General features: G+C 44.6%; 8 protein-coding genes across 10 annotated transcripts; 2 read left to right on the top strand and 6 right to left on the bottom strand.

The window, feature by feature from the left end:
• Window positions 1-257: 257 nt before the first annotated feature.
• Window positions 258-2894, bottom strand: LOC128303380 (uncharacterized). The gene is made up of 7 exons (XM_053040313.1): window positions 2571-2894; window positions 2207-2476; window positions 1965-2137; window positions 1657-1842; window positions 897-1579; window positions 669-825; window positions 258-600 (listed from the first exon to the last, which is right to left on the bottom strand). Exons 2-7 carry the CDS (start codon window positions 2466-2468, stop codon window positions 481-483), a joined length of 1581 nt encoding a protein of 526 aa, XP_052896273.1. The 5' UTR covers window positions 2469-2476; window positions 2571-2894; the 3' UTR covers window positions 258-480.
• Window positions 2895-2902: 8 nt separating this feature from the next.
• Window positions 2903-3960, bottom strand: LOC128303381 (tigger transposable element-derived protein 1-like). Its single transcript, XM_053040314.1, has one exon. The coding sequence runs from the start codon at window positions 3871-3873 to the stop codon at window positions 3016-3018; it is 858 nt and encodes a 285-aa protein (XP_052896274.1). The 5' UTR covers window positions 3874-3960; the 3' UTR covers window positions 2903-3015.
• A 191-nt stretch (window positions 3961-4151) lies between these two features.
• On the bottom strand, window positions 4152-6455 carry LOC128303689 (uncharacterized). The gene is made up of 6 exons (XM_053040733.1): window positions 6318-6455; window positions 5979-6251; window positions 5735-5898; window positions 5480-5668; window positions 4622-5394; window positions 4152-4549 (listed from the first exon to the last, which is right to left on the bottom strand). The coding sequence occupies exons 2-6, from the start codon at window positions 6241-6243 to the stop codon at window positions 4363-4365; spliced, it is 1578 nt and encodes a 525-aa protein (XP_052896693.1). The 5' UTR covers window positions 6244-6251; window positions 6318-6455; the 3' UTR covers window positions 4152-4362.
• A 471-nt stretch (window positions 6456-6926) lies between these two features.
• Window positions 6927-9393, bottom strand: LOC128303780 (uncharacterized). Its single transcript, XM_053040841.1, has 7 exons — window positions 9265-9393; window positions 8908-9183; window positions 8671-8846; window positions 8395-8580; window positions 7640-8325; window positions 7387-7573; window positions 6927-7316 (listed from the first exon to the last, which is right to left on the bottom strand). The coding sequence occupies exons 2-7, from the start codon at window positions 9173-9175 to the stop codon at window positions 7179-7181; spliced, it is 1641 nt and encodes a 546-aa protein (XP_052896801.1). The 5' UTR covers window positions 9176-9183; window positions 9265-9393; the 3' UTR covers window positions 6927-7178.
• A 152-nt stretch (window positions 9394-9545) lies between these two features.
• On the bottom strand, window positions 9546-13461 carry LOC128301922 (gamma-tubulin complex component 2 homolog). Of its 2 annotated transcripts, XM_053038597.1 has the most exons (7): window positions 13334-13461; window positions 13079-13228; window positions 10954-13009; window positions 10746-10889; window positions 10246-10338; window positions 9789-9940; window positions 9546-9712 (listed from the first exon to the last, which is right to left on the bottom strand). In XM_053038597.1, the coding sequence occupies exons 1-7, from the start codon at window positions 13387-13389 to the stop codon at window positions 9670-9672; spliced, it is 2694 nt and encodes an 897-aa protein (XP_052894557.1). In that variant the 5' UTR covers window positions 13390-13461; the 3' UTR covers window positions 9546-9669. The 2 variants fall into 2 exon arrangements, with proteins under 2 accessions (XP_052894557.1, XP_052894558.1); XM_053038598.1 differs by lacking the exon at window positions 10246-10338.
• A 328-nt stretch (window positions 13462-13789) lies between these two features.
• LOC128301720 (aspartate--tRNA ligase, cytoplasmic) lies at window positions 13790-16520 on the top strand. Its single transcript, XM_053038322.1, has 5 exons — window positions 13790-13942; window positions 14373-14498; window positions 14661-15405; window positions 15471-15705; window positions 15793-16520. Exons 2-5 carry the CDS (start codon window positions 14394-14396, stop codon window positions 16337-16339), a joined length of 1632 nt encoding a protein of 543 aa, XP_052894282.1. The 5' UTR covers window positions 13790-13942; window positions 14373-14393; the 3' UTR covers window positions 16340-16520.
• A 637-nt stretch (window positions 16521-17157) lies between these two features.
• On the top strand, window positions 17158-23398 carry LOC128303140 (WD repeat, SAM and U-box domain-containing protein 1-like). 2 transcript variants are annotated; one of them, XM_053039999.1, is made up of 9 exons: window positions 17158-17392; window positions 18167-18281; window positions 21079-21278; window positions 21340-21461; window positions 21522-21611; window positions 21681-21918; window positions 21980-22311; window positions 22453-22560; window positions 22934-23398. In XM_053039999.1, exons 1-9 carry the CDS (start codon window positions 17289-17291, stop codon window positions 22972-22974), a joined length of 1350 nt encoding a protein of 449 aa, XP_052895959.1. In that variant the 5' UTR covers window positions 17158-17288; the 3' UTR covers window positions 22975-23398. The 2 variants fall into 2 exon arrangements, with proteins under 2 accessions (XP_052895959.1, XP_052895958.1); XM_053039998.1 differs by having other exon boundaries at window positions 22453-23398.
• On the bottom strand, window positions 17879-20716 carry LOC128303139 (anaphase-promoting complex subunit 5). The gene has a single exon (XM_053039997.1). It carries the CDS (start codon window positions 20562-20564, stop codon window positions 18312-18314), a length of 2253 nt encoding a protein of 750 aa, XP_052895957.1. The 5' UTR covers window positions 20565-20716; the 3' UTR covers window positions 17879-18311.
• Window positions 23399-24063: the final 665 nt, after the last annotated feature.

Genomic DNA, 24063 nt, shown 5'->3' with positions numbered 1-24063 from the left:
TGATACGCATCGAACAGTCGCTTGGAAGACAATATGCTCAGTTCACAACTTATTTAATTTGAATTGAATGTTTTCAGTTTAAATGAGAATAATTTCTTTCAATGTCAAAAACCCGCGTGGAAACATTTAAAGGTGTGCTGCAAATATAATATTTTGCAATTAAATCCATGATATTTTATTTTACACGTATTGGTTTGTTCTTGTTTGCCTAGGTACCTTGCACTACCGTTCGGCAGTTATGGTGTACTGCAGGATGCTTTAGAGCTGTATACCGAGGAGCGCCATATCATTCCGTTGGAGGATAAACGCCATTGAACCTGCTACAGTCTTTGTACATCGTACACTTAATCTAGGTCGACGTTACTGTGACTTTATAATTCATATCAACCATTTTCTTGTCAATAACCATGAACCAGGTTCATGTCTCAGAAACGTGTAGAATTACTTATTTGTTAATTAGTATCACTGAGTAGCTCTGGTTTACTGAAGAATTTCGATACTGAGCAGCTCGTCATTTCCTGATGAGTTATTCGGCGAGGCGGTGTGTAATTCGTTTCCACTGGAACTGGAATCTTCCCCTAATTTATACTGAAAATCATCCTGAAAAGAGCGTGTTAGGTTCACTGAGGTTAGGTCCATAGGGTGTTTTCATCCCAACCCAAACTTACCTGCACTGATGGATGCTTCCGTTGAATGGACGTGGACGATGGAATACACTTATGATTATAGAAATTATCCTTACTAACAAACACACCAAGACAGACTCGACACACAAAATGCTTCGAGGCACTGTGAATCTTTTCGTGACAATTGAGGAGATCCTCACTGTAAGATATAAAAGTAGGATTGAGTTATAGTTACGAATAGGTATTTCGAGCTGCCAGATAGCCACACACCTTCGAAAAGCTTTACTACAACTGCCACAATTCCACAGCTTTTGCTTGGGTCTCTTGTTATTATGCGACAACAACAGAGCCCTTGCGACAGCGTGACTCTCGACGTGTTTTTTGTACAGATCGTAAAACTTTATCTTTGCACCGCAGGTAGGGCACTTGAAACATTTGTGGCAATCGCGAACGTGTTCCTGGCGAGACGCTTCATCCAGAAACCATTCTCTACAGATGTCTTCATATGGACAAATCCATTTCTTGATCTCATAATTATCGTCCCTTTCTTGTTCCGGTGATCGTCGCACATTGGTCCGGCGTTGGGATATGACTTCCTGTGACTCTATATTAGCATCCGTTTGAAACTTATCCACAGAATAAACCTGATTGAATACGGTGAACTTTCTCACTCGTCCATATGTTGCCACCTCTTGCTCCAACCGTTCAAATGTTATCTTATCCTCCGATCCATGGCATATGTTCAAACTTTTCAGCACATTCACCAAATGTGCTCCCTGCTCTTCATATAGATCTTGTAACGGGTTTTTGTTTCCCTTCAGCAGATGGGCCAGTCCTGTGCTGAACTTTCGCATACATTCCAATTGTCGTTGGTATTGATGGAATATGACCAGTGCTTCCAGACAATCCACGCATACCTTATCCGGCAGCAGATGGTTAAGACTTGCACGATCCTATTGGGGTGTGTGAAATGAACATTATGTTACAATACATTAATCATGGCAACGAAAGAACACGCGATCTTTCAAACCTCTTGAGTCATTGAAACTCCAGCGAATTCTTCAAACTTCTGCTCGATCGTACACTCCAGCTCGTCGTGATAATATGCGAACGGTGAGAACGTTTTCTCATCAGCGATGGCTTTAAAGCATAACGCACAAACGTTCGGAAATCGTTGCAACCGGTAAACAATCTTCTGCAACATTAGCGATGTGTCCTGGGAAGGTAGAACAAACGTTACTATTACTTTAACCGCAATCCAACAGCTTGCAGCAAACCCTTGTAAATGTAAATTCGAAATTGCACTTTTCGAAACAAAAGACGAACAATGAATCGTACTTTCAATTCTTCGATTAATGTCGCTTCGCTGTACGTGTGATCTTTCTCCATGGCCGACTCATCTGGTGTCGTGTCGTGATAGAGTTCCTGCAACAACTTTTTACGTGTTTGCTCGTCAAGTTTCTGCTTTTTCGTAATGGTAATAACCGACCCGGCCATAACACTGGGAAAAGCTTAAGAAAAGAAAACATTAAAAATACTGCAACCAGTTCGGGGCATGCGGAAATTAGAGCCACGCTTACCGTTTAGGTTAAGTCTTCTAAGATTTTTACTCCACACTCGCGGAGAGTTGGCCATTTGATAGTCATGCTTTTTGAAATGGACAGAGCATACGGCATCGGTTTTGTAAGGGGTCCAATTTGCACCACGCTTGCAAAACTGTATCCATTTGGTTCTTAACGCCGCTTCCGATGGAAAGGCATGGAAGATGATGTCCAGTTTTCGTTTTCTAGCCTCTGCACGCTTGTTGCTGCAGAATGCGGCTGCACATTTGGAATTCGGCATCTCGTATGCTGCAATTAAACATCGTAACAACAATAGGAATTAAGATTCACCGTTCTGGCGAACTGGTTTTGCGTGTTACCAGAGTTCCGGGAAAATACTCACCTTGTGCCTTCTCTTATTTTACGTACCGGGATGAATGGTACATCAACAGACAATCCGAACTGTTTAGTGGATGGTTTTATAAACAAACAGTATTCCAAATTCACGAAACAATTTCAATTTGTTCTTGTTTGTTGCTATACTGCCCGCTTTTGAAACCGTAAACAAACGAACGCAAAAGGCGCCTTCATGGAGTTCGCTTTGACAGCCATGTTCAATGCTACTTTGATGTTTCGTTTGTGCTTAGGATGCTGGAAAACAACACAATCAAGCAGCAGCAGCAGCAGTTGAGGACTTCCTGTTTAAATGATTTGAGCCGCAGCTGCTTCGCGACGATCAGTACAGAATGTTCCTTTTCGTCTTGAAATTGTTATAAAGAACTATCCAATGCACTATCAGATACAACAATTTCGAGATGGTTTCTTTCTACAAACGCTGCTACTGTCCTTTACATTCCCAAGATCTCCTTTATTTCTGTTGAGGCGAAATCCTCTCCCGTATCTGACTCTTCTTTCTGACTAATTTTTCTATCAATCACCACATGCCGCTTCGAATGCAGCTCGTCTATCTGCCCGGTTGGGTCTTGAAACTGATCCTCGACGAGTTCGACTTTCACACGACTCTCATCCACTTCCAGATCCATCGATTTTTCTGGCTCCTCTGTAACTAACACCTCGGGTTCCAATGCTACGAAGGCCGTTTCAGCATCTGCCTCCAGCCACAGATTATTCCATGCAGAGGCTAAGCTACTCGTAGTGATATCCAGCCAGACCTTATGTGGGTTATCTTCTTTGGTTTCTATCATTTCGGATAACGGTGCGTTGTAGGTGTGCCATCGGAACGTCGACTTCACATCCGATTTTGGGGCCTCACTATCGCTGACGACGGGATGAATGCCGAATCTTTTCCTAAAGTTTACAAACCAGCCCCGACTTGCCTTGAATATGTCTTCTGGTTCTTCGTTTGGGTGAAGGTTCTGTTTCAGCAAATCACCGTAAATTTCTCGGGCCTTATCACATATGGTGGGTTGCGTTAAGTTTTCTCCTTTCTGCTGCTCCCTTGCCATCCAGGCCATCAGCAGTTTCTCCATCTCGCTATGAAGTGCGCTATGAAGCCTAGACATTATTTTAACGCCCTTAGCTGGTGCCATATTCTTTATCAACTCCTTTCGTTTCAGTACGGCACATATCGTTGATGTGCTACGGCCGTACATCCTGGCCAAGTCAGTCACTCGCGCACCTTGTTCATACTTTTCTATGATTTCACGCTTTAATTCAATTAACATCGACCTTTTCTTCGGGCGCATGGTTATAGTTTTGTAAATGTACGCGAACACAAGCGGTCTAGAGGTGGCTTCAAAATCGAGGTAAACAAAAACACAACCATACGGGCGTGCGTTGAGGTAGTCGAAGCTGTCAGGGGAAAGGCAGACAAAGCCACCAATGACAAAACGCTCCTTCCGTTTTTATCAAAAAAATATCGAAATAAATTCATTTTTATTAGCAATTTGCAATAGCTAGCTTTTCGGAGTTCTCAAATGCATATTTCAAGTCAAAGCATTATATTCAATTCGGTTTTACGTATTTTCTTAAATATTTTCTATCGATTTTAACTGTCCGCAGATTTTACCGAAAGCGCTATCAAAAACGAATGCAACGAAACGTCTAATTGTTTTTTATCGATAATTTTGTTATCTTCCAGCCATGGTTGGCTGGCCCCTTGTTAGGGCAATCGTATATCGAGAATACATGAAATTTTTTCTCTTATATCCACTGCGACAAGATACTCTACGCATCTATGTCTGCGAATTTTCATCGCTAGATTGCTGAGCGGAATTATTTTGAGAACTTAGCTTCACTATGTGCGCCATACATCTATGTTTGCTGTACTCCTGCTCTGTTAGATAAACACCGAGACACGTGCCGCATACGTAGTTTCGCTCTCCCGAATGGGTCGTTTCGTGGCGCCGAAGAAGTTCCTCACTGTAATAGATTAAGAGCGCATGTAGGATAAATGGGAGTTGCAGTCGCCTTGCTAACGTTCATACACCATACCTTTGAAATGCCTTCTGGCAGGTACTGCATTTTGTTTCCTTATTCGACCCCTTTTGATTATGGCACAGCAGTAAAGCCCGTGCGATAGCATGACTCTCGACGTGCTTTTTGTACAGATCATAGAACTTTATCTTTGCACCGCAGCTACGGCACTTGAAGAATTTATGATCATTACGGACGTGACTTTGTAGCGTGGCTTCATCCCGGTACCACAGCTTACATACATCCGGATAGGGACAGACAAAGTAACCATTAGGGTCTATACCTTTCAGACCTTTCCGCGGTCGCCCACGTGCTGGTGTTAGTTTCTGCGGCGATATGCTACGACAAAGTTCGATGGGAGCTGAGGGAATTGATAATGAATCCATATCTATTACAGATTCTTCCTCGATCAGTTCGTCAAATTTTTCATCATGTTCATCAATAACCATCGGGATTGAAGGTATGAATTGTTCTTCCTCATCCTGTTCGAGCTGGTCATGTGGCACAACCAGACGATACGTTGCGACCTCTTGCTCCAATCTTGCGAACGACATTTTGTCCTCGGATCCCTGGCAAATGTTGAGACTTTGCAAAAGGCTCACCAGATACGTGTCTTGCTCGCCGTAGAGAGCTTGCATTGGTTTTTTGTTTCCTTGTATCAAATAGGCCATGCCTGTGGCGAACTTTTTGAGACATTTCAGTTGTTTTTGGTATTGGTAACAGGTGATGAGTGCTTCCATGCAATCCTCGCACACCTTATCCGGCAGCAGATGATTGATACTGGCACGCTCCTTTATGAGGCAGGGATGAGAGAACATTATGTGATGAATATATTAATGGCACCAAAAGCAAAACGTAAAGTTCAAACAAAAGTACCTCTTGATCCATTGGATCTCCAGTAACTTCTTCGTACATCTGCTCGAGTGTACATTCCAGATCGTCATGATAAGAATTGAACGGTGAGAACGACTGCTCTTCAACAATATCTTTGAAGCAGAGCATGCACAAATAGGGATAATTTTGCAAACGATAGACGGGATTATCCAAAGGCTTCGGTTGTTTTTGCTGAAAAAATAGAGCTGCGTTAGTTGAGAGGTCATAATGGAACTAGTTTAGAGTAACACAACGCACCTTTATGTTGTCTATATTATAGATGTCATCATACGAATGGTCGTTATCTCGTATCAGAGCATCTTTGCTGTACAACTCGTCCAAAAGTTGTTGCCGCACTTTCTCGTCCCTTTGTCTTCGTTTCTCAATCGGCATAGGTGTTCCATTCAAAATCGATGGAAACGCTGGATGATAACGGTAAGAAAGATAAAAGCAATATTTAAAAAACCCTAACCATCCTGCATATTCGGAGATTAGTTCTAACCGGTTAAATGTAGCCGTCTGAAACTGTTAGAGCTTCTCATCAGCGGAGACATGGCCATTTGATAATCTTCCTCTTTGAAATGAACGGAGCATATGGTTTCGTTGGATTTCGGGACCCATTCCGCGCCCCGTCCGCAAAACTTTACCCACTTCTTTCTCAGTAGCGCATCACGCGGGAAGGTATGGAATACGATGTCGAGTTTTAGCTTTCGTACATTTCTTCTGTTGTACGAGCAACTCGCAGCCGCGCACGTAGAGTTCGTCATTGGTCCAGCTGCAACAAATGAAATTGCTTTGCGTGATGGTTGGATACTGCGATATAGCTAACTTCTCTACATACCAATATGTCCAAATCAATGTTTTTGCAGTGTACAAATTCGCAAAGGGTTTATTGAGCGTCCTCGTTTGATTCTTTTGGATCAACAAAACATCCGCAGCAACAAACAAAATAATGAAACTTTTGACAGTACGATAGACATCGTAGGATTGAATAGACGCCAGGTTGCGTCCTAACTGAAATTTTCAAAAAAAAATCCCATACAGAGTTTGACAGTTAGGGGACGGAGAATATACGCTGCAGTTTGAAAATATACGTGTGAATATTTTTAAATTCCATTTTTTTTGTTGCTTGTCTTTTCCAATAGTAAATATTATAAAGATAAAATAGAACGATTGATTAACATCAGTCAAACGCTCTAGACTGATGATTAACTTTCCCTACTATTAACTGTGTAAGCTTACTTTGATACCATTTCATCCCAAAATTGGTTCCAATCTTACAACGAAGATATCGGACAAGAGATCACTAAAACGTGGCACAAAATATTCACTTTACCAATAGAAAAAATCCAGCTGTTCCAGCAATAGACTCTTCACCAATACAAGACGGAAAGAACTTCAAACTAAGACATAATGCAAGAAGAATAAACGAGAATATTTGCTATTATTCCTTTAAACTCAGATCAATTATATTACTTCACATAATGGAAACATCATATTATTAATTAAGGCGAAATTCTTACAGCTGTACAACAAATTCCTCGATACATTACGCACCCAGAGTAAAGCCGAACAATGGTGACCTTAAATTCGTTGTAGACCTCGTAAAAGTATACGGAAGAACGTGTGGACTGAAGTCAGTTGCGAGCTACTCTGGATTATCCTGGTCGTCTGGGATCAAAAACTGCAACTTGTTCCGAAGTTACTGCATTTCATTAAGAAATTCGATCTCAAGTAACTGAATACTCTTGCTAGATATGTTTGTAGTGCCAGCAGTTGAATCGAGTGTTTCTTGCGCATCATCCATCAATTCTTCAGATTCTAACATTTGAGTTTCAAACTAAAAACAAAACCAAAGATAATTATCAATAAAAACGCCCTATTCCATTATCCACGATATATAAAATTACCTTGCTTTTGCTGCTGTTCTTCAATATATCTCTAGGTGTGGCTAGTTTTCCTTTTGATGCGCCCTTTGAACATCGATGATTGTTGAACTCTTTATCGTTGGCGTACACACCAAGACACGCGCCACAAACCCAGTTGCCTATCGCGTCGTTCGATCGCTGCCTTTGGCTTCGCGGTAAATAATCTTCACTGTAAATTATCAAACAATCAAGGTAAGTGTTAGCTTCGCTACAAGTGGCACCTCAAATACATTACCATTGGTATGTTTGTTCACAATTTTCACCTTCCTTTGTCAAACTTGAACTCGTTTTGTTATGGGTTAGAAGTAGTGCACGCGCGATAGAATGACTTTCCATGTGCTTTTTGTAGAGATCGTAAAACGCTATCTTGAAGCCGCAAACATGGCAGGAGAAACTTTTATGATCCTCGCGTATATGCTGCTCGATTGCAGAATTTGATGAAAACCATTCGTTGCATATATCCATGTACGGACAAGTGTACAGCTGTTTGGATATGTTCACATCTTTGCTTTTCATCACTTCATCAGTTGTTTGAATTTCAAGCCGATCGCTGCTATCTAATATGCTTTCCGTGTTTGAGTACAGCTCGAGCGACATCTCATCTGCAGAATCCTGTTCGCATGTCGAACTCTGCTTTACTCTCCCGTACGAAGTAACTTCCTCCAGTAACTGCTCCAGCGATTGATTGATTCTCGTACCTTGGGCCGTATCCAACCGTTTGAGTATGTTCACCAAATAAGGCCCCTGGTCTTGATAAAGATTCTCTAACGGTTGTTCATTGCCATACAGCAGATGTGCGATTCCGGTGCTAAATTTTTTTATGCATTCCAGCTGCCTTTGATATTGGTGAAATTTTACTATCATTGTCACACATTCGTCACACGCTTTATCGGGCAGCAAATGTTGAATGTCGCTACGATCCTAGAAGAAAAAAGAAAGTCGGTCAAAAAATGCTACCGAGTGGCACAAATTATGGAAGCTTTGCAATACCTCTTGGTCCATTGGATCGCCGGTTATTTCATCAAATTTCTGTTCGATCGTGCACTCCAGTGCATCGTGGTAGTGCGTGACTGGTACGAATTGGTTCACATCTTTTATGATTCTCAGGCAGAAAGCACACACGTTTGGATACCGTTGCAAGAAAAAGATGCTCTTCCGGCATCCGTCAACAGGACCCTACATAGATGGACAGCGATCGTGATTATTCGTTAAGATCGTGAATGACGATACATGCGCGCACTTAAGTTTAAACGATTTCATACATACTTTCTTTTCCGTTCGGTCCGTTTTTGCCTCACTGTACGTGTGATCGTTTCCAGCTGCTTGCTCATTATCCTCGTCCATTTTCGTGTAAAGCTTCTCTAATAGTTGTTTGCGTACTTGGTCAAGCTTTTCCCGTTTCGAAATAGTAATCGCAGTACGGTTTACGATAGTAGGGACCGCTGAGGAAAATATGCAACTATTATAGTTCATTCGAATGCCTCAACAAACATTGCAACGTACCATTCACATTTAGATGCCGTATTCGCTTGCCCTGCTTAATTACGGGAGAATTTGCCATTTGAAAATCGTCATCTCTAAAGTGGGCCGAACACAACACTGAGTGTTTGTGGGGTACCCAGTTTTCTTCGCGCTTTGCAAAAAGTATCCATTGGTGTGTTATGGCATACTGACGAGGGGGAAATGTGTGAAAGGTTATATCTAACCCGCGTCTGCACACATTGTATCTATTGTTTTTGCAAAACGACGCAGAGCAGCAGGAAAACGGCATCGTGTAAGCTGTAAAAAGTGAGTGTTGATACGAATCATCAGTGAATCAATGAAGCAGATTGAGTAATTCCACCAGAAAAACTGGTTTACCTGTATATTGGCGCCGGCGAATCAGAGAAATATTGGAAAACTAGCGTAAACATTAAACGCTACCAAGCCACTCGGAATTGTACGCAGACTTTAGGAAACAAAAACAAGCATTTTTCACCGTTTGTCAATGTTGTCCCATTTTTCTACTCCCCTTGCGTAAATGTCATTTCCATTGGTAAATGTCTTTCGGTACCATGCAAGATAGCGTGGAAGACAAATTTCAGTGATTCAATTGCACTCAACAGCTTTTTTTAAACAAAAATATTATTTTATTACGCATATACTGTTGGAAATACAGAGTAGTGCAGATCTACGCAGCGCGAATAGTTTTAGAAATTAGGCTGGACACAATTTGGCAAGCAGGTTTTAAAATATTCCCTTTAGAGATGCACGATTTTCCTTCATTCAGTTTTCATTTGTTTCGCTATAGTACGAGTTGAAGTTGATTCTGTTGCAAGAAGAGTCAAAATATCGAATTTTCCATTCAGTATGTATAATTTGGAATCTATCTTCCTATAGCTTACCTGTATATGAGATTGATAAAACGTTCCGATGTGCTAAGCGTGGCGACATCGGCAATTTTTCGAAGCAACATCATCAGCTGGTCAGTGAAATCGTGACGAAATTGTTCCACACGCTCAGAGAACGATTCTGTTGGGGCCATTGTAGTTGCGCTCTGTGTAAAGGAAAAAAATAAGTATTTACCAATCAGTGTTGGGGTTAAGGTTAAGCGAAATGATTTTCTAAACAAGAAAACACATATTCCATTAAATATTGTATCTTTAAGCAAATGGTTTTTGAATGTTCCTAGAGACAAGGTTTGATAAGTGAAGGCGATAAAAATGTGTTTAATAATTTCAAAAATTCTCCTTTCATTCGATTTGATCTGTTAGCAGCTGTATCATAATGTTCATGCTGGTTAGTTGACTGGTTCGTAAAGATCTGCGGGTGGGATATAAATTGCAAACGGATCAATTGTACCTGTTCGTAATCGGACTCGGAAGATAGTGAGCAATCATCGCCTGTTGCGAGCATGCATGTTAGTTCTGCATCGACAAAATGGCGCTGTGATTCCTGTTTCGTTGTAAAATTAATGTTCCACAAAACCAGTTACAAGAAATCATAGGCCCCCATTAGGATGGAAAGTAATTTCATCGAAATAACAAAAATTATCATTGCAGTTAGAAAAAAAAACATGTTCATAAAATGCAACAAAACCAGCAGTTTAATTGAGATTTTTAAACGAGCATTAAAATCCATCAAAAACAAATGCGAAACAAGCAAAATATCACAAAAATTAAACAGATCGTAAGGAAAAAGAGAAAAAGAGAAGAGAATGAGAGAGAAAGTTGAAAAATTTTATCATTTCGTTGAGAAGATCAAGCACGGATTGGCATTGGTGTTGGCTGTCTGGTTGAATTATTTCTTCTGCTAAGTGTATATTGATCGCGTAACATGTACAATGACCGGGTACTACTTACCGCTAGAAAGTCGCAAAATTTGATGCATATATTGCATAGATTGATGATCGGTTTTAGCAGATCTGGCACTGTTAGCATACAGTTCTTTAGACACTGATCTAGAAAATCCTGATGATAATTCAACACATCATCAATATTTTTAACCTGCAGCAGAGAATGAAATGATAAGTAAACACACACGACCCGAAATCGTTGTTCCTCCACTTACCTGCTTCATGTTCTGATAGAAAATGTGCCAGTTGGGCTCGATCACCTCGATCATCATGTACGATTCGAAGCTTTGGATAGCGATTAGCATTTTCTGGCGCAGTGTAAACGCGGACCGGTACAGTTTGGCTGGGTTCGGAGCGAACTGACGCGTCTGATTGTTCGCGATCCACACCCGGCACAGAATGCGCTCGACGTACTTCAGATAGAACAGTTGCCGGAAGATCATTTGGTACTTTGAAATGGTCCACAAGTTTAGCACGATCGAAACCGGCCACTTGGCCTTGTACGTGAAGGTAAAGCACTCGATACCCTTCAGCTGGGACGTGTCGCTCAGCGTGTCCACAAACGCATCTTCATTGTTGACAATTTTCGAAATCTGCGTTACAATACCGTACGGCAGTAGCATCGTTTTCAGATCCTCATTGTACACGTCATGTTTGGCCGAAGAAAGCCCCAGCGCTACATCGAGTAAATTGGCCAGCCGGATCGGATGTAGCGTGTCGACGTTTTTGCGTAAGTCTTCCTCAACTGCGTCCATAAACTCGGTGATAAAATCACCCTGATGTAGCAGAAAGTAACGTTTAACCGAAAGCAACCGACCCATCAGATCGTACTTGTTCATGATGAGATTCAACAGCGAAGATGAGGCAAAATTGTACGCTTCCTCAATCACGTCGATGTAGGACTGATCGAAATGTTTGTACTCGAGCTGCTTACCCGGCGTGACCGAGCCCTTGTCCTTGGTGGCCGAGGAATTAACGTCTTCGGTACCGTTGGTATGGCCGGGTTGAAAATCCGCACCACCACAGACGCGCACCACATTCAGATATTTCCCGGTACGCAGAATGATGTCCGCATACTTGGACAAAAAGCATGGTACCTTTTCGTTGCGAATAGTGTACTGCTTCTCCCAGTAATCGACCAGCTCGTTTTCGGTCAGCTCCATTGAGCTGTGGTCTATGAAGAACTCTTGTTGCGGATCATTTATGACACCGCGATAGATCCACAGCTGCAACATTTCCATGAATGGAACGGCGGCCGATTCGATCAAATGTACGAGCACCTTCTGCGCATGGTTCGTTCCACTCTTTGCCGTAATTCGATCGTGCAGCAGCGAAAGTACCTGTCCGCCCCGACTATTGTTGCGCCGAATTTCAGATACCGTTGCCGCCAACTCTTCCATCGTGGGAAAGACGGGCTTCAGGAACTGAATCAAACGTTGCATGCTGAGCCCTCGGCGACAGCGCAGATCGTCTAGCTGTGCGATCGAGAGATAGTAATCTGTCATGATCGTTTTCAGCACCGAGCGAAGTGCGTGCAATACTACGCCACCCTCAAGAATGCTGGAACCTTCGATGAACGACTGCACGCAGGAGTAGTTAGCTGCCAGTGGCAACACTTCTACGACCATATCACGGCACGAGTCGGTAAGCTGGTTCGAGAGCTGAAACTCCACCGGTAGCGAACCGTCCGAATCAACCGTGGAAGTACTTTTCTTCGGCATAATAAGCGTACCTTTCACGCCGATCAAACAGTTCAGCACTTCCTTCAGCACGATCGGTTCTTGCGATGCGACTGGAATGGCTGCCACGTTCGCTTTGCTCTGCAAAGGATACAACTCCTCGTAGTTGAAGTTCCACGCCACAATCGGGGGTTTTCGGTGCGAAAACTCGAAGCACGGCCGACTGAGTGAAGGATAGTTATGGTGATGGGTGGCAATGATGCTCCCTGGCGGGAGCGACGTCGAGGACGACAAACGGTTGATGGCAGCACCGGATGTAGCCTGTACGAGCTTTTCTTTAATTTCCTGTACATTTTCCGGCGTTACCGGTTCGGGTGCGATGCGGGTCGAGGATAGTGGAGGACTTTCGAATAGCGACACACGTTTGTGGACCGGTTCTGAGCTAACCTGCGCCGACCCTGCCGTGTCGGACCGTTGCTGTACCGACTGTTCTTGCTGTTGCTGCGCAGCGGCCGCCTTTTCAGCGTGTGCACTTTTTAAATCGCTTGCAAAACGATTTAGCACCAACACCAGCGCGGGATATGACTCTTTCCTAAAATGACGATCCGATTATGGGCCACGCTACTCGATACTATGTCGAACGAGTGATACTCAAACTTACAAATTAGCAGATGCATACATCTCCACGTACTTCGTCCCGTTGGGAATGGGTTTGAACAGTTGTGCCAAGAGTGTTGCCAGCCGCTTGCTGGTATATTTGCCATCGCGGTTATGAAATATGGTCACTATATTTTCGGACGTGTAGGTGCAACTGCAAGAGCAAACGAAAGCAAAGTTTTATAAAATTATTATACCGGATTATCGTTTCGTTTCCCGGAGAACATTCAACCGCCCCGGTCGAAACAGCACGGCCTACCCTGATTTTTTGACTAGTTCTGCTAGCACCTTCTTTGCGACGATTTCTGTAGACATTACAACACATAGGCAACACTCGGCCGGTCCGGATGCGAACTGTTTTACTGAATCTTGCGCGCCGCAACAACGAAAAAAGCCAGCCAACCGCAGGATAAGCTATCAACAAACTAGGCGTACAAACAACAAAACGCGTGTGTTGTTTACTATCGGAATGTCAAGCGGTTGACGCTTGTCCAATCTTGTAACGAGCTTTGGATGAAAAATACCCTATTGTTTGCTGCAATAAATTAAACAGAAAATGAACGATTATATTATTTCTCATATTTTCTAAGGATTGCATTATTTTTCTTTCGTGAATTTTATTTTATAATTCGCAATCTTTCGAAGCAACCCTGTGCAAAGACAGTCTTTCCTTCTGCCTTCCCTCGTTTCAACACCTCCACGAACGGAACAAACGTCAAACGACGTGGTGTGCTTGCTCCTGAACTTGATGCAATTTTTCATTCGCCTGCGCTAACATCGGAGATGCGATAGTTCGAGGACAATTTTAGCAAGTGATTGTTGAAATTTAGTTTGTTTAGAACGTGTTTCGTTCCTTTTCCGGAAGCTGGTAAGTTTTAAAGCCGTAGTAAAATATTTTGACCCGTGTATATTCGGTTCCACGCGGTCAAGTTGCGTAGGAAGCCGGGTTTTTTAGTCGGGCTGCAATGGTTTCCTGCATTCGGAACCCAAAAAAGTGATAAGCTAGAATGAACTCGTGGCTAATAGCCGGTGCGATAAGTATAAAATCGGAAAATGATTCCGTTACAAGAGAATCATCACAGAATTTTGCTCTCCCATGTGCGTTGTGATATGCTAGAAATTGCGTGTATTATTATGCAAGCTAGATTTAGAACCATACGACTTCCTGGTTAGCAGCATGACGTATACACCGAATTCTATTCGCGTACTTCCTCTAATTACCTGTACATGATTGCGTTCTTTCGCGTTGGCTTCGTCAAACCCCTCGGCATTATATTTATGGTTCTCGCCAAAACTAGACGGTGCGTACCTGAGCTGCAATGGTTACTGAGACGATTAAGGAAGAGCCGGTAGGAACCGGGGCGGAAGAGTCATCGAAGAAGGCCGCGAAAAAGGCAGCAAAGGATGCGGTGAAGGCGGCAAAGGTATGTTTGTTTTGTCACGCAGCCAAGAAACGTTAGCCTATCACGTTTAGATTTGATATACGTTTTCATCTTTCTAAACATTGCTGGAATGATGCAAATATTGCATCATTATGATATACGAGTGCGCATGTTAAAGCTTTGCTTTTTATCTCCCCGTTGCAGAAAGCTGAACATAAGGCCGCCGCTGCTGCAGCGGCCGGTGCGGGTGAAGCTGGAAATGACGACACCGGAGCAGATGGTGTTGACCAGTCGGAAGGCCGGTACGGAACGATGAAGATGATCCAAAGCGCGGTGAAATATGCCGAACGAGTGTTCGTCAAGGTGTCGGATCTGTCCGGTTGCAAGAAGGATGCCCAGGTGTGGGTACGCGGACGGGTACACACGTCCCGTTGCAAGGGTAAACAGTGTTTTCTGGTGTTACGCCAGCAAAGCAGCACCGTGCAGTGTTTGCTAGCGGTAAACGAGCACATCTCGAAGCAGATGGTGAAGTTTTCCGGCAGTATACCGCGCGAAAGTATCATCGATCTGAAGGCAAAGGTGGTTCCGGTTGAGCAACGAATCGAATCGTGCACGGAACAAACACTCGAACTGCACGTCCTAGAGCTGTTTTTGCTATCAGCCGCCAAGGCGCAGCTTCCGCTACAGATTGAAGATGCATCACGACCGGAAAAATCTGACGATCCGGAGGCGCTCAAGATTCGCGTCAATCAAGACACGCGACTGGACAACCGTGTGCTTGATCTGCGCACACCGGCAAATCAGGCCATCTTTCGGCTGGAGGCAGGTGTGTGCAAGTTATTCCGCGATGTACTAACCGCAAAAGGTTTCACGGAAATACATACGCCGAAGATTATATCCGCGGCCAGCGAGGGCGGTGCGAATGTGTTTACGGTTAGCTATTTTAAAGGTAACTATAAGAAACGGGACAGAAATAAGTGGTTCGATTTGTTAAAACTGTATTTCTCTTCATAGATTCCGCTTACTTGGCCCAGTCGCCACAGCTATACAAGCAGATGGCGATTGCAGCCGATTTTGACAAGGTGTTTACGGTGGGTGCCGTCTTCCGTGCGGAAGATTCCAACACTCATCGGCACTTGACGGAGTTTGTGGGGTTGGATTTGGAGATGGCATTCAAGTATCACTATCATGAAGTGCTCGATACGATAGGCAACACGTTCACGGAAATGTTTAAAGGATTACGCGACAAGTACGTTCAACGATAGTGCGGCGATCAAGCCATGTTTTATGCTTTTTCATGTTTTTTATCGTTCGTTTTTTCTTTCCTATAATTTAGCTACGCGAAAGAAATTGCCGCCGTTGGTCAACAATACAATGTGGAACCGTTCAAGTTCCTCGAACCACCGCTAAAGCTGGAATTCGCCCAAGCCGTCGCTATGTTGCGCGAGGCCGGTGTGCAGATGGACGACGAAGAAGATTTGTCGACGCCGAGCGAAAAGCTGCTGGGCCGGTTGGTGAAAGCCAAGTACGACACCGATTTCTACATGCTGGACAAGTTCCCATTGGCGGTACGTCCATTCTACACGATGCCCGATCCAACGAACCAGAAGTACTCCAACTCGTACGACATGTTTATGCGGGGTGAGGAAATCCTTTCCGGAGCGCAACGAATACACGATCCCGAGTATCTGATCGAGCGGGCCAAGCTGCACGCTATCGATCTGTCGAAAATTGCCGCTTATATCGACGCATTCCGGTACGGGTGTCCACCGCATGCTGGTGGCGGCATCGGTATGGAGCGAGTCGTAATGCTCTACCTGGGTTTGGATAATATCCGCAAAACGTCCATGTTTCCACGTGACCCGAAACGATTAACGCCTTAGGTGCTGCACTACGTTCCTGTGACGAGACGAACGGTAGAAAACGCACAAGACGGATTGGAATTGCAATTGGAACGCGTTTTTCGCGGCTACTTAAAAAAGACTCAAGCTGTTGGTTTGATAATATGCAAAACGACTGATTGGATTGCAGAAAAGGATGCACGAATAAATCTGGTGTAAAGGACGATTAAAACGAAGCTTAATAATCACGCCTGCTGTGATTGGAACCGAATTACAAGACAATCCGAAAGTACAGCGCATGCCTTGTTTGGAAAGTAATCATCCTGATATACTTGCAAACATATGCAACAACTCACCCACACCATTACGTATCAGCAAGTGCATTGTATTAGTGCTCAATACATACATACTAGAAAGGAGAAACATTAAAGGACGCTGCACAACAGGTGCCCATTACTACTACGTCCCACCCTACAACTCACCCCCTCACGTTGCTTTGCACGGGTACGAGTGTGTGTGTGTGAATAGTGCATCGCGAGACGGTTGATACGCATTTGCCGCACACGAATGCGACCGGTACACAGCACCAAGCTAGCAATACCGCTCGGTGGTGATAACGCCCGAACAGACTAGGGAGTGGTGAAACTTAATCAAAACAAAACCGCCTGGCAAAGGATGTACCGAATCGTCCTCGTAGCATAACCGGTCGCGTGCTCGTGCGAACCGGATGTTCTACAGTCACTGCAGGGCAGATGTCAGTGAGTGATCGGACCAGTGCGTTTGTCGTACCAATCGTATTGCGAAAGTTGTCGTGACTATTATTGCCGTGGGTGTTTTCTTGTGATGCGATAAGATAAGGAACAAAGGGCCATCATTGCTTCAATTTGTGACAGCTTTCATGGGTGCGAATATCTTCAAAGCTCTTGAACGATAGACTCGACATTTTTGAACATCGCAGTACAAGTACTGTTCAGTACGGTGAAGCTTTATAATGAGTGCAGCAAAAACGGCTATTCTACAAAAATTAACTACTCACACTAGCGATGTGACGTCACTGGATTTTTACGGAAATGCGCTGCTGGTGACAGGGTCAAGGTAAGACACGGATCGATCATTATGCATTAGAGTGCAATTATTTTTACCTTTTTGTCCTATCTCCCACACTACCGTAAACGCATACATCAATGATGCACCCGAGGATCGATCGCTTCTTATCCCTGTGTCTTAATTATTCATCATTAGCTTTCCAACGTAGAATCGATATTTTTGCCATTTTCCCACCATCACCGGTGGGAATGTGCCAATGACTTCCCGACAGAGGGATTGTGGATTTCTACTTGCTTTCCCTTGCTAATTAGTAACCGAGGGTTAAGCGCTCCTCATTACTTTATTGCATTCCATGTTCTGTTAGATAAGCTTTCGGTGTTCATTTTTAAATTTTGAATGTCATCGTGTGAAACAAGTCTAATCTCAGTCGATCAGCTGCATCGAAGATCCATTTTGACCGACCGATGTAGGTTGCAGAATTTCTAAAGGTTTACAAATTTCGAAAACGCCATACAGTTTCCATAAATTGCTTTATTTTTCATCGCCATTCGGAACCGATTAGCACTGGAAAACGGATGCGCAACACCGTTGTACCGGTGATAAATTATGGATCAGTTGCATACATTAACTTCATTAGCGCCGATGTTGGCGGTGACATGATTGCCATCTCGCGGTGTACCGTCCCGGGCGTCCACAAAGGGGTGTTACTCCCCCTTTATTGGAACTATTCTCCCGTGTGAAGATTGCTCATGACTAATGGATTTCATTTATTTTTGTCTTCTTTTCTCTCTCTCTTTCCCTTGAATCGGGTTTTCCTAACAGTGACAAAACGGTTCGTGTGTGGCGATGGGTGGCAGGCAGCGGGTTCCGGGAGGAATCGTTCTCACCATTGCTCGGTCATCGGTATGGTGTGACGGGGGTGCGCGTATCGCCAAAGGTAATGCACTCGGCGTAATGTTTCACCACTTCACAGAAACACATTCAGGTACTGGCGCTCGGTTGGATACTGTTCCTCCAGCAGCCGGTACCGGTAGGAGTAGCGATTACGATCCTCGAACGATCCTAGCTCATGGTACGTTTGGGCCAAATACACGTACACATCCTTCGCCTTACAGTAACATGCCAGCTTTTCAAACATATCGACCGCTTCCTCGAACGTTGGCAACATCGTACCGAGCTGTTGTAATCGTTGCGCCCTTGATGATTCTTTTTCCATCTCGACCAGTGTGCGGGCGAAGAGAAACAGGGCCCGTGCGCGATCGTATATCGGTCCATTCGCGAGAATAGTTTCGAGCGCTGCTTTAAGCGATAGCGATGCTTGCATCGGTGCATGCAAATGCACCAGCAGCAGATACGCGAAATGTAGATTCACCAATGCTTCTTCGTACTGGAGGTGATACTTTTGGGCGAACATTTGGGCACAGCTTAGCATGTGGAACGCTTTCGGATGACCACAGTGAAGGTATACGTTTGCGTGCAGAATCATCGCACGAATGCGCGTCAGCGGATCCAACTGTTCGTTCTGCAGGAGGCGCGCGATGAATTTTTCACCCATTCCAAAATCCTGCTTCCCTAGAGCGATGTGAGCAAACAGCAGCAGTGCCAGGTTGCGATCGTATGAGAAGAGACACTGACATTCGCCGGTCGCTTCCGCCCAACGTCCACGGTAGATGGCACGTAGCACCGTGACGTAATGGTCAGCCAGATGCCAGTCGCGCGATTGAGGGTAGCGTGGAAACCGTTGTTTGGTGTGTTGCAACACGACGAGTGCGTGGCCAAACTCGCCCAGATGCGCTAATCGGACGACGAGCGAGCAGAGCACCTGACAGATTCCATTCCCGTTGTACGTTTTGCCGAGTGATTTCAGATCGACGTTCAGCAGCAGCTGGGCGCACAGTGAGGCCTGCTCGTGTTTCCCGTACACGGTCCAAAGTGCGGTTCGTTCGGCGATACCGGTCGCTACCAGATCCATCATCGATCGTTGAGCGTTGAGCAGATCGTTTACCATCAGTAAACCGTACAGCTTCGACGGAGGTTCGCCGGTCATCGATCCGTGCCGCAGATGGGACAGTATCCGCAGCGAGGTTGCGTGAAACAAACTTCCGCTAGTGGTTTTGTCCGGCAGTGGCATACTGTGTCCCTCTAGATGGGACAGCCAGGCATGGGCCAGCTGTAAGCACGTTGTGTCACCATTTTCCTGCGCAAGCATTATGCATTCCCGCAGGCATGTGCGGGCCAGTTTGGGCTGTCCAAATTCAGCATGCAAAATAGCCAGGTTGAGGCTCGAGTACTGATATTCTTTGCATTCGGATGTGGCCGTCGATACTGACGGTGGCGCACCGGCTGAAGGATTGCGATCGAACACTCGCTGTAACGCGTGCACGGCACCGAAAAATTCCCGCACACGCAAATTGTTCATGTAGGTAAGAAAGTACGCCTGGGAACAGTGTGGACGGTCATGAATAATTTCATTTAGCCGTTTCTGTAGCTCCTTCGGGGGGAGTGCTTTCGCTTCGTTCTCCTTCAACAGTGCGCTCTGCTGGGCGATGAACAGTTCCGATTGTTTAACGGACCACTTGGCCGAAAGCTGCCCATGGTCGGAGGGTTCGATCGGAGTGTACTGGTTCTGGGTTTGCTTCACACTATCCCCCTCGTAGTTTGCGTCCGGATCGGGTTCGAGCCGGATTGCGTGCATGCCTTTGTCGTAGTACGCGATGGTGGCAAGATACAGATCCTTCATCTCGTGAAAGCTCATCCGGTCCATCGTTACGAACACCTTGCGCAAATACAGCCCCACTATACCGATCTGGAAGCTGGAGGTGTTTTCCACAATGAGCTTATCGATTTCGTTGTATAGATCGAACATGACATCGATGCCGACGGTTTTTAGCAGCTTCATCAGCTTCTTAAACTCCTCCAAATGCACCGGATGCACACCGTACACCGGTGACAGCAGCAAAGCGTACAGATCCTTGTATGGTAGGTCGGGATACTGGATCAGCTTCAGCAACAGCAGACAGAACCGCTTCCGGTCACCGGCACTCAGCTCGACCTGATGCGACTGATCACGTGTTACACCATCGGTAGCAGTTTTCTTCAGCCGCAGATACTCCTGGATGAGAAAGACGACGATCATTTTGTGTGGCGTTAGCACATCCATCTTGCCGGCCGTTTGGTTCGGCAACCAGAAGCAAACGTTTTCCGAATCTTTCTTGCTCATGATGAAGGCAAAACAATTGTCAACACTTGGTAGGGAACCGGTAGTTATGCACGCCCACCGTTTTAGCCCGGATGCGGCTTAAAATGCTTTGAATGCAAGTAACAGGAAAAAACTGGGCCCGTTTTACTTTTCCGTTGCGTTAGAAACCGGTGTTTGTTTACTGTATTGTGTTTTGACGTTCGGAGCGCTATTGCGCTTTTCATTGACAGTAGGTCAGGGTATAACAATTGATATGTACCAACAGCAGTTACAACAATTGCTTGAGGTTGTCCTCGTAGTTATATTTGGAAAGGATGTGTGTCGGTTTTTTAATGGTTCGAAGCTGTGATTATGTTTCATCTAGACAATTAAGTGTGATTTAAAAAATCATGATTGCCCAAAAATTACATCGCTTTCAAACGAACTGGGGAAGTATTTGTCACATTTGACGTTTGGTATGGCGGGAATAAGGTTCGAATTCTGTAGAATGCAAGCGTGCAGTTTACGAAGCTGAAATGTCCTATTTTCTTTCCAGGGAGCTGTTCTAGCATCCGCCTCCGTCGATGGTACGGTAATACTGTGGAACCTGAGCAATGGTGAAATTTCCAATGTGATCAACCAAGAGGGTGGTGAAGCCATTCGTTCGTGCATTTTCAGCCCCAACGGATCGACCATAGTTAGTTCCGACGACAATGGGTCCGTTTGTATCTGGGGCCAGGATAAAAGTTTGAAGTGGTACGTATCAGAGACTTGTTTTTTTGCAAGAGAGTTTCATCTAAATTTTCAACTTCCATAGCCACGTTAAAGTCCACGATGAAGCTGTTCATACGATCGCGTTTTCTAGCGATTCGAACATTCTGCTGACGGCTTGCACGTTGGGCAATGTAAGGCTATATGCCGTAGAGAATGACGTTGCTGGTAAGTTGCTGGTGCTGTACTTTGGGTTGCAAATGTAACTGGACTGGCCGTGTTATTTAGGTGATCTCTCATCTGCTGACTGTTCGATCGATGCCGCACATGATATGGGGGTACTATCGGCAGACTTTTGCAAAATAGTTCACACTGATCGTAAGATACTGTTAATTTGTGCCATTTATTCCCCGCACAGTCAAAGATATAAACCCTTTCCACTTTCAGCTACCGACAAATGTTCGTTAATTTACACCGTCGCGACGTGCGGCACTGATCATTACATCAAAATCTGGAGGATCTTCTTTATGCCAAATAACATTGATCGCAGCCGTCGATCGCGACTTATACCGACAAGCCCCCAGGAACACTTTGCGGGCCAATCGACCATCTACAGCACCGAAGTCATGAATGCTAGCTGCGTGCAAACCATATCAGCTCACGGCAGTTCAGTAACTTGCGTACGGTAAGTGCAGGTCAGCGGCAAGAAGTTGTAACAATCGTTTACAATTGGCTCTGTTTTGTAGGTTTAATCCAACCGGCACGCTGCTGTTCTCCTGCAGCCTCGACAAAACAATAAAAATCTGGAACCAACAGGGCACGTGCCTAAAGACGCTGTCCGAACATTCGCGGTACGTTAACTGTTTGGCCATCAACAGCGATTCGTCGGTGATTGCGTCCGGTTCGAACGATCGGACGGTGGTAGTGTGGGATTTAACCAGCAGGTTGAGCTTGAACTCACACATCACCGGCATACGATCGTTGCTGTTCTCGCTCGCCGTGAAGACGGCTGACATTCCGCTTGAGTTTACCTGTCCGATCACGCATGAGCTGATGAAGGATCCTGTTTACGCGGAAGGTAAGTAGATGCAGCAAGATATGAATGTTGAAGATGAATTATCGTTTACCAAGGGATTTAAATTTAGACTATTTATTATGCACAAAAAACAACATACGCTACAGGTTACTTTTAAACTTGTAAAACTGTCATTTATTCTAGATGGTTTCACGTACGAGCGGTCCGCTATAAAGGAATGGTTCTCCAGAGAGAAAGCCATTTCACCAATGACCAATCTGGAGCTGTCTACCGACGAGTTGGTGGAAAACGGTAAACTTAAGCAGCAGATCGAGGATTACATGCGGTCCCTGGATACGGATGTTGGAGAAGTGAAATGATCACGCACTCCTGACATCCTCAAGCAATTCTTTCAGTGCCTTTCCTACATGGAGTTAAAAATGTTCTGTGTTTTTTTCTTTTATTGCCATCAGAACGGCCAAGCCTTATATCTGAAGATGTTCTGTTAATGTTGTAACTTTTTGTTCGTTATGCTTTTTCAAACATTGTTCATGTTCTACTTCAGATGTGTTTATTCACCTCTTCTTTTCGTATCTATACCTCAGTGTGTGTTTTTATCCTTATCGATGGACAACAGCATTGCGTTAATGTAACAGAAATCGATAACCGTAGTGTTCTTTTTTAGCCATTGTGTTGCACGAGGTGCCGATGGGCGATAAGATGTGATAGAGAGCGAACGCGCTTTATTGCGCCACGTAACATATAACTCCAACACGTACGCAGCGAACACACTTCATCGGGAACACCTGATATCTCTAGTATTGGTACCGTTGCGACGTGCTAAATCATTGTACTTTCGAGTTGAGGTATTAGAAAACAACTGCACATACTCTGATAAGGGAGCCTTCCCTCGCCCCTCTCCCTGCAGCACCACCATTTCTTTTTGGAAACCGTTTTTTCAATAGCCATCGCTGCTACTTTGTAATGCTGCTGCACTGCGTCCGGTGTGTGTTGAAATGATATTTTAAGTGCCTGCAAAACTTGTTAACCTGAACGATAAATAAAACATCAAGTTGCAATGACGTGTACACGTGCAGAACAGTCGCATGCTCTTCATCCCAGTGGTCTACACAACCGTGCACGTGTCCGGAAAAAAAGTAAAATTAAGGTCATCAAGCAATTTATCAATACTTAGCCCAAATTTCGTTGGTTACACCGGAAACTATTGTCACTATAAATGTGAAACACATCAGCACTGTACATCGGCACTGTAACTACCTGTGACTTCGTCATGGTCACATGGCACCATCTCTAATGACGCAATGTGCCGAACACGTTGAATATCGAATTGTACATAAAGAGAGCAATTCCATGACAGTGAATTATATCCCTACTGTCGACGGATAGCTCTCTTTATTTTCATATTCGATTAGGATCTTGTCGATAATCAGCCCCACCGTCACGGGATGTGGCAGGGAGGCAGCGTACTGCTGGACGTGTCATCTCGTCTGGGAAGTAAAATTGCGCAGAGAACTTGCAAATCCGTCCTGCCTCGATCGTTACGTCATCGAAGCGATTTGGTAGTATATGCGACAGTACGAGTGACACATCCGTCGCCTTCCTACCAGAACAAAACCCCACAACCGGATAACGTGGATGCACGAATTTCTGCCTCGATGGCGTACCTCCGCACAGGTGTAGCGGAGGCAATGTACTGTCGCTCGGTAACCGAACGAACCGATCTTCGAATGCGCAACGAGTAATGTTGACACAAACAATCGAACGGCACGGAATACTTTTCTCCCCCACAGTTTC

Source organism: Anopheles moucheti, chromosome 3 (assembly GCF_943734755.1).
Source record: "Anopheles moucheti chromosome 3, idAnoMoucSN_F20_07, whole genome shotgun sequence".
Taxonomy (NCBI): Eukaryota; Metazoa; Arthropoda; class Insecta; order Diptera; family Culicidae; genus Anopheles; species Anopheles moucheti.
The sequence above is the reverse complement of the archived record's forward strand: the minus strand, read 5'-3'. Positions and strand labels throughout refer to the sequence as shown.